The sequence below is a fragment of the Drosophila sulfurigaster genome, chromosome 3, assembly GCF_023558435.1.
Source record: "Drosophila sulfurigaster albostrigata strain 15112-1811.04 chromosome 3, ASM2355843v2, whole genome shotgun sequence".
Lineage (NCBI taxonomy): Eukaryota > Metazoa > Arthropoda > Insecta > Diptera > Drosophilidae > Drosophila > Drosophila sulfurigaster.
Window position 1 is genome coordinate 12933138 of NC_084883.1, and position 9363 is coordinate 12942500.

Here is a 9363-nt window from a genome sequence, read left to right on the forward strand (position 1 = left end):
ATCAATGTTTGCATAAAATATTTACAATGCCCTTTAGTTATTTTCCAGAGCTTTCTTAAATACGTGCAAAAATGTGTCATGTCCTGCGTCTAATTGACTAAATAAATAAAATCAAAACAGAATGGCAAACTCAAAATCAAAATTCAAATGCAAATACAATTGCAAAAAGAAAAAAAAAACAAACGCAAAAGTGCGCTTCATTTTAAAACGAAACAATTGCGCCACGTGGCAGCTGATTGAAGTAAGCAAACGGCTGTCGCTTAGAACATGGCCTCGGTGGCGCAGTAGGCAGCGCGTAAGTCTCATAATCTTAAGGTCGTGAGTTCGAGCCTCACCCGGGGCATGTAACTTTTTTTGCTCACTTTTCTTTTTTATACACATTTTTAGAAAATTTATTTTAATAATATTGTGCGCCTTACACACGATAGCCAGCCATCCAATGAGATGTCAAATTAAATAACAATTGCGTGTGGCAAACAACAATAACTATTAGATTACGTTGCTGCTACTTTATGATAGACAAACTGTTAGATGGAAGCTGCTCTGTTCGTCCGCAATTTTGTAATAGTTACAGTTATAGTTACAGATTAACTTGAGGTAATTTATTCATAGCTACTGCTATAGTTAAAGCTTAAAGTCATTGGCAATTATAGTACAACAATTGCACGACATTACAAATGACATTCATTCGCTCACAATGCGAATATTGCAACTATTTTTGTTACTTTGCGCGTATTGGAATTTTATTTATAAAGTGAATTTATATGCAATACTTTTTTGTTTACTTTCGTCAGAGATTTTTCTATGAAATAGTTTACTAATTTAAAAAGTGTGACTAACTAAGAATAATAATAACAAATATAAAGATTGCAGCGATTGGTTTATCGACAACACGTATACGCCACGTAAACAGTGAGCAATGTGCACGGCGAGTTCACTTAGTTAGCCGCTATTCGAATAATTACACCTAGTCAATATTTGCATACACCCACGACACGAGTCCGTCGAGCAACTCACGTGGATCGCTGTTGACGAGAGAGTGTCAGTAATCAAACGATGTGCTGTCATACTCGTATCTAAATAGCAACAAGTAATCTTAGCGCTTTTTATAGATTACTTATTACTGCACTCGCTGTAAAGTTTCCCTACCTCAAATTAACACTTTCGATATGATATGATTGATAAAATATTCAGATAATAGTTGCAATTGCCACAAGAATTTATTGAAGTCTAGAATGTGGATTTGTGGTAGACGGAATATTGCATAACTATTTCATTGAACTCTTTTGATAAGATTATTAAGTTTCTTTTTTTAATGTTGGTGTGGTGTGTTTCTAGCATTTGCTTTAAAATCGATTTATTCAAATTTTTTTTAATATTTATATATTCTTCAATATTTGGTATACTGTTAATAAATATACATTTCTAAAACAAAAAAATTTTTTTAAGAAACAACTGAAAAAAAAAATTTCAATGTTAATTTAGTCCCTGTTGGTTTTCAATTGATTTTCAAAATATCCTTTTTGATTAATTATAACTAAAAGGTAAGAAAGCTACAGTCGGGAGTGCTCGACTAAAAGATACCCTCTACTCATTTTGAATTGAAGCAAAACTGTGCGGTATTCATTTTTAAATAAATCATATCAATAAACAACAAAATACTTTAAAATATATCGAATGCTATATTTAGTATATTTATAGAGTACTGCTTTCAAAATATACCATAGAGCGCAAAGTATACCATATTGTCATCCAAAGCAACTAAGACGCGTAAGTAAGGAGGAAAAACAAAAGTATTTCTCATAAAACATGTAAAATTTTCATTCGATTTATATTTTTGTATACTTTTTAGGGGTGGAGATGCCTCATTCTCCCTGTCACACTTAACAATGAAGTTAGGAATTTAAGGAATTGAGAAACCCTTTTTTTTAGTTTGACTTTTCAACCACATCAAAATTAATTTTCAAAAGAATGTCATTCATGCAGGAAGAGCACCGTATAATAATTCTTGTAGCCATATAAAGCATTTGTTTTGATGTGACAAGTGTTTTTTTTTTTTTAGTGCTGCCAATGCTATCAGATAAACACTCATTTTTCTGGCTGCCAGATATTCGCTCTCTCAGCTTACAACTGCTGTTTTGACTGTTCAGTGATGGCTTATCACTAATTCACCTGGCACCTGGAGTCCACAGTGCTTGACTTGGCATTAATCGGACACCCTTTGGTGGGATGATACAATGCATTATTTGCATACGGTTACGAGTTACACGTGCTTCGGCCCACTGCTTATGTAAAGTGTGCCAAAAGAGCAGACAACAACAAACCCAACTGAGACCAGACCCCGAAATCCATAAAATCCAGCTACAACCAGAGTTGCAGTCTCCCTGATTTAGATCCAGTTTTGTAAGCAGTCGTCGCAAGGTCGACGGGATGAGATACCGATATTACGATATTGTTATGCATTCTGTTATCACAGGGATTATCAGGTGTTGTGTCTCTCGTAACAATCCGGAGAAATAACATTATGACCGACACTTATTGCCATCAAATAAGTTTACTAAGAGATTTCATTTTCTAGAGTAATGCTTTTTATAATATTTAAAGGGAATATTATGAAATTTATATCTATACTTTTTAAATAAAGAGTATTCCAAAAACAGTAGAAGCAGAAAACTATTTTCCGATTTTCGAAACCAAAACAGAGTATCTTTTCCGTCTTCATCTTACTTATTTATGCATAAATTCCATAGAAGAACTTAAGATCGTCTCTTCTTCGAAATGATCACATGCAGCTGAAAGTTAAAGTAAAAAGTTGATGCTGACTTCAAAACTCGTGTGCCATGTTTAAAGTGAAGTTGCGTGAAGTCCTAAATTTAAATCGAGTGGAAATTTTTAATGGAAATTTACCACAGCAAGCACATGCACACACAACGCACAACACATTCTACACTCTTCTCACACACGCTGTATGTATACGAGCATAAGAAGTGCAAACATTTAGAAATACAAATGTAAGAGGCAAAAGTGAAACGAAAATCGAAATTTTCCATTCATTTGTCGAACGCGTCACTTGTTGGGGATGCAAAGAAGAATCATCTCGTGGTCTTCCTTCTCCTTCTGCTCCTCCCTGAGACACTCGTGGATCTGTTTGTACCTTGCATGCAGTTTGCACTCGCTCTCACTCATGTCTCTGGCCTCTCACACACACACACACGCTGTCTTCGTTGATGGGCTAAAAGTCATTTCAAGTTTGCAATGGTTACTGTTGCTGTTGTTGTTGCTTGTTGCTTGTTCTCTTTCAATTGTCTTTGCTTGTTTAGTGCCTTTAGCCTCAGCTGCTCATTCTCTCTCTCTGCTTGGGATCGTTCACCGTTTGTCGACCTACAAAGTGGAATACGCCAGAATGGCCTGGCTCCGTCTCTGTCTTTCGCTTTCCTTCTTTCTCAGAGGCACATTGCCAAAAATATGTAGTAGAATTTTGCTTCCCCATTGCCCTCAAATTGATCACAAGCATTGCGTTTTTTTTGCCAATATTTTGTTGAACTTTCATGTACAATCGATGCTCGCTCAATTGAATTTTGAAGAGAGTGCAGCTGCCCTTATAAATAATGCATTAATGTGAAAAATCACCGGCGATGATCACTTAACTTATGCAAAACTTAATTGGAGTTTTAAAACCCATAATTATAGCATATGTTTTACACAATCTGTTGTTGAGAATGGAAATTACCTAAAATTGTGCAGTATTGTTAGTTAATTAAGTTTAATATAGTCGCATTCGACTTTGTAACTGCATTGTAAACAGCAGTTAACAGTCAGTTAATAATATTCACACCTGTGTTTTGGTCACATGTGTAACTTTCCACAACTGAATGTCAATTGTGACAAAAAGCGAAATCCTCTTACAAATTTGTAACACTATTCAGTAGATTTCCTCCATTGCGACAATCTTCCATTGCATACCAATTCAAGATACGAAAATGTGCAGTGCATCTGCAATAAAGCTTTTTGCGCTCTCTTTGCTGCATCTCTTTGATTGATGCATTCAAGAGCCACAGAGAGGGAGAGAGGCAAAGAGCTTTTATAAGAGCAAAATGGCGAGCCGGTTTGGGGGCCCGTTCGTTGTTCACTGGCGCACAAGACAGGCCCCCGTGCGTGACGTCACGTAAACAAGACCGTTACAGCAAAACGATAAAGCAGAAGACGAGAACAGCAACAACAAACTCGAAAACGAGTTGTGTTATACATAGTCGAAGCGTTGGAAGCAGTCGGCGGGTGGGTGGTAGGCATGGCAAATCGTGCAACGTGATATATGGTGTACTCGCAATCACAAGCAACTGTTGATCGGTGTCAGCCGACAAATCAATGCGAAAGAGAAACGCAAAGTGGGAGGGAGAGACCGACTGCATGTGACCGATATTTGCATCGATAAAGACGTAGTTATCGAAATGGAAATAAATAAATGCAAACGAGCCGCGTGTCACAAGTGTGAAAATTGTCAAACAGCAAATAGCACTAATTTTAGACGATCGACTGAAGTGATTCTTCGCCTCCTCCTCTTAACCGCGCGCGTCAACCTGTCTACGCTTTAACCTTGAACTTAAAAGCTTAGAGCGTCGCGTCAGAGTTACATAAGTCGTAGACAGAGAAGGGGAAAGTGAGACTGAGAGCAGAAGCGTCGCATATTTGCATATCTTGTCGTCTGTCTGGTTGCTTCGCTGGGTCTGTGTCTGAATTGCATTAGGCCCAGTTCATTGGCGTTTAGTCAGGTGTTTCAAACCGGAATTTTAATTGCATATATCTATCTATTTATATCTGTCTGGTCGTATCAGCCGACTTGTCTTACATATTTCACATGCCATTTTCGAGAACTGGTATTTTTTCCATACTCGATTTCGTTGCCCTTCAATGCGAATCAATTTAAATACTACGTTGCAAAAAAATATTCGAAGTTCGATGAGTTTGTTTGTTACTGTTAAGTATGTGCTAAATCGTACACTAATTTCTCTAAAAATGAGCGCATTTCTGCCAAAGTACATATTATTTATTAATTTTGGATTGTTTTTGTTTAAAGTGCATTTGAACTTTCAATTAGCACAGCAAGCAGCTGCTGTTAGCATGATTGCAACATCTGCGTGTCATAGCAAGTAGCTTCAGTAAGGGAGCGCATTTGGTTTACTTTACTTTTCTCCATTGCACAATGTGCATGCAAATCACCTGATGGCTTCGGAGTTCTGTGTCTGGCCGCTATCACGTCATTTGTCACGTTTCATTTCAGTTTCATTTCGCTAGTTTTTATGGCCTGACAATGCAAGTTTTTAATTAACCCGCTTTTAATCGTCTGCTGCATTCTGTCGCTTTGCATAACGCAAAAGATGCTAAACGGCGACACACCCTCCATTTGTCTGGCCCAAGTGACCCAATCCGACTGTCAGCACAATTTGAAATCAACTTTTTTCTTGCTCCCCACCTCCCCTTTTTTAACCACTTGTTGGAATGACGCATTAAATATTTTCTTAACTGCAAAGTGTGATCAAACTAACTGAATAACTTTGCCAATTTTCAATTGAAAATGATTTCTTGAAAAATCTTTTTTGAAAATATATGATATGATTATGAATTATTTGAAAAATATATATTTGTTAACAATTCTTTTTAAATAATATAAAACAACAAATTATTAGATAATATTTTTGTGCTATTTACAAAATTATTTTGAATTATTTTCGAAATATATATTTGTTATTAATTCTTTTTTTATAATTCTTATTTACAAAATAATAAAACAATAATTAGATCAATAATATTTTTGTACTGTCTACAAAATTGCTATAAATTATTTTTAAAATATATGTACATTTGTTAATAATTTATTTAAATAAATTCACTCTCTTTGAAAATAATCAAATTATATATATATATATAATATTTACTATCAAGGTACAACAACAAAGTATTTACAAAATTATTTTGAATTTTTTTTTAAAATGTATATTTGTTATGAATTTGTTTTTATAATTATTATGTACAAAATAATAAAACAAAATGACTATGAATTATTTTAAAAATATACATTTGTTAATAATTAATAATGGATTAATTTTGTAGTTTTTGGGAAGTAAAACATTTCGATATTTTATAAATATGCTCCTCTATAATTAAAATGTATTTCATGCAAATATATTATATTATATTTAAATAAATATAATAAAAAAAAATTGAATTGAAAAATTTTTCACTGCATTCTTAATAGTTTTTGCGTCACTGTGACTCCGGCCCCTTTATTCGAGCAAGCCTCTCACATCAGCACGTAAGATCGTTAGATCAGTTCAGTATGGGAGCAGTAATTGTTTATTGACTTGATTGGCTTTAACTTGCCCAGACAATTATTATGGAGAACAGATGAACGCGTGCTCAAATACATGATGAAATATACAGTCATGAATTGGCATTCATTTCCATTCGATTATTCTGAAACCCACCGAATACGATCGGTTTGCAGTGCATAAGAAAAACAAAACACAACTAGTTTCGAGATCGCTCCACATTATTCTATTTTCTCAAAGAAAACTTGCGTCAATGTTAATGGTCGGCCATAGGAGTAGAAAGTAAAGTCGAGGCGATAAACTCCTGCCGGAACCGGCATATTCACCTTGGTAAAATCTAAAGCAAACTTCTCCACACTCATATAGTCCTGAAAAAGGAATTAAAGAATAAGTCGACCAACAAAAAGAAATACTAATACTTCAACGCACCTCATTCCAAGGACAACTATGATTAAAGTTGCTATACTTGCGTATGGTATCAAAGATAAATCTCTCGAATGAAATATGATAACGTCGAGCGCCCATCAATTTGCAGAAATCAAAGAGAATATTATACATGAAAGGACGATATCCATCGCTGCGTTGAAAACATTGAAGCCTTGTGGTCAGATTTGTGATGGGTAATTTAAGCAATCCAACTTTAAGCGAGAGTTCCACATGATTCCGTCTGACAACCTTCAAGCGGCAATATTCGTACTTCGTAATTCCCGCATTTGTTGGCAGATCCATGCACTTCACATTCGTGAACTTCAGCAGACGTCCATTCTGTGAGAAAAGTTCATTCGATTATTCGATTTTCCAACACAATTCCGATCACTTACCGCAATGTCAAACAACATGAGAAATCCGAGTAGAACTTGCACTAACTTCAGCCACATTTTGGCATCTATTTTGTGTGTGGCAAATGCCATCAGTCATTTGCCTATTTTTAAATCCAACTAAATGATAATTTAATTGATCGATGACAATCGAACTCGGTTGGGTAATTACGCTTCCCTGCTTTGTTTTTAGGGTTGTTGGCTTTACATGTGAAACGAGCATGGTAATCGATCTAGAAATAGGTAACAACAAATCATTTAGCATAGTTAAATATATCGCACGCTTGATTGAGCATCGCTCCTTAAATAGATAAGCTGTCGATTATTTTATAGATAGTAGGGAGAGTGGGATTAAGAGTGTAATTAATTCTACTCTGCGTGTAGCGGGTATACAACAAAATGAATTGTTGTGTTATGGGAAGAAGTTCTCTTTTATTTTTCCTATATTTTATATACATAACTATTGACAATTTATACTCTTAATCCTAACTTTCTTGCCTTTGTGCATCCAGGAAATGTATGTAGCAGGCATTTTCGACCTCATAGCATATACATATTCTTGATCAGCGTCATCAACCGAGATGATATATATATAATATATATATAACTTTTCTAGTTGGCTAGGAACAGCTTTAATTAAAATTTAAGATTATAGACTTTAAAATATTTTACAGTAAGGAATATTAAAAAGAAGTACTTAGAATCTTAAGAAAAATTTTAATAAAAAAAAGGATTTCGAGAATTTAAAAATATATAATTTATATATTTTTCAATTTCAGCCTTAGCTTTGAATTTTAAATTAAAGACTGCAAATATAAAATATAATGTGAACTTATTATTATTACTTATATGAATTTACAAAATTGAACATTACTTTATTTTTCAACTCTTTTCTAAACAATCTAATTACCACTACTAATATTCAGTTTCTTCAAAAAAATAATGACACATTTTGTAAAGAATTTCTAGAATTAAATTCGAGTGCTCTAACATTGTTTTCTGATTAATAATCCTTATTCTTTTTGTCATAATTCCGTAAATTCATAGTTATCTACAATTTGGCGTTTAGAATTTCACAAAAATAAAACCTAAGCATATCTTTAAACCAGAATTGGAATACTCAAAGCATTGTCACACCATGAGAACCGAATGCGTCATGGGTGAAAACTATATTTTGTTTTTTTTGCAATAATATTGTAAATTCGTAATAATTGTATTGTAATTTGAGCTTTAAGCTGGCCTAGTTCAAAGACCAATAACCGAATCAAACGCCCACTTAAGCAATTAATTTAAAACGCATTAACATACAAGATTATATACATACATACATATGTATATATCATAAACCTATTCGATCGGCTATTGACATCTCACGAAATTCGTGGAAATTCATATGAAACAATTTCAACAATTTCCTGTTTTGGGTTTTCAATTACAAATCCAAGCAAATTATCGTTGTATTTTATTCACACCAAAAGTGCAAAACATAAGTACACATAATACTTTGACTCATTCAATGCAAGCCCCACTTTTCACTACATTACCCTTTCGACACGCCCCCCTCCACGCCCCCTTGTGCACTACACCTCATTTATGCAGCAGTCAGCAGAGCAGCCAATGTGGCGTATACGTGCTGCCCCCAACATACAACATGTTTAATGACAACGCTTTGACGCAGTTGATTGTTCATCTCTGATACCCAGTAAAATTGCATCTGGGGTATATTATTTTAAAAACTGCAATAAATTTCGAAATACGTAATAAATGAACATTTTATTTATTCGGTAATTTTCGTGTTGTAACTTGATTTATAAAATGTTTGAAGAATAAGGGATTAGAGTTTATTAATTAACTCAATATTCAATTCACCTTGTAGGAATTGTAGTTTTAAACCATCTTATAATATTCAATGATCAATTTGGCATACTTAAAAAAAATTGAATATACAAATTTAATTTAACATATGGAATAATATTTGACATTCTATATTTTCCAACTTCCATATTTCATCTTCCATATTCCATCTTCCATATTCCATATTCATTTTTCCATATTCCATCGTCCATCTTCCACAGTCCATATTCCATCTTCCACCTTCTAACTTCCAGTAAAGGTAATGGAATGGAAGATGAAAATAAAGTTGTAAAAAAATATTCATTATCAATTTAACATAATTTAAAAAGAAATGAATTTAATAACATATGGAATATTCTTTCATA

General features: G+C 33.9%; 3 protein-coding genes and 1 non-coding gene across 4 annotated transcripts in view; 3 read left to right on the forward strand and 1 right to left on the reverse strand.

Annotated features, from left to right (window-relative positions):
* Positions 1-9363, forward strand: part of LOC133843255 (uncharacterized) — an 83733-nt gene that overhangs the window by 22838 nt on the left and 51532 nt on the right. The window lies entirely within an intron of this gene.
* The window catches only part of LOC133843256 (RING-box protein 2), a 29267-nt gene that overhangs the window by 18035 nt on the left and 1869 nt on the right, over positions 1-9363 (forward strand). The gene's annotated exons all lie outside the window — the stretch shown is intronic.
* On the forward strand, positions 271-343 carry Trnam-cau (transfer RNA methionine (anticodon CAU)). The gene has a single exon. It is a non-coding gene; the product is annotated as a tRNA-Met (tRNA).
* LOC133844219 (uncharacterized) lies at positions 6269-7204 on the reverse strand. The gene is made up of 3 exons (XM_062278123.1): positions 7148-7204; positions 6756-7091; positions 6269-6694 (listed from the first exon to the last, which is right to left on the reverse strand). Exons 1-3 carry the CDS (start codon positions 7202-7204, stop codon positions 6548-6550), a joined length of 540 nt encoding a protein of 179 aa, XP_062134107.1. The 3' UTR covers positions 6269-6547.

Coding starts and splice junctions, on each gene's coding strand:
- LOC133844219 (XM_062278123.1), bottom strand. CDS start 7,204: ATGTGGCTGAAGTTAGTGCAAGTTCTACTCGGATTTCTCATGTTGTTT. Junction 7,092..7,147: donor TCATGTTGTTTGACATTGCG/GTAAGTGATCGG, acceptor CTTTTCTCACAG/AATGGACGTCTGCTGAAGTT. Junction 6,695..6,755: donor ATAGTTGTCCTTGGAATGAG/GTGCGTTGAAGT, acceptor TTCCTTTTTCAG/GACTATATGAGTGTGGAGAA.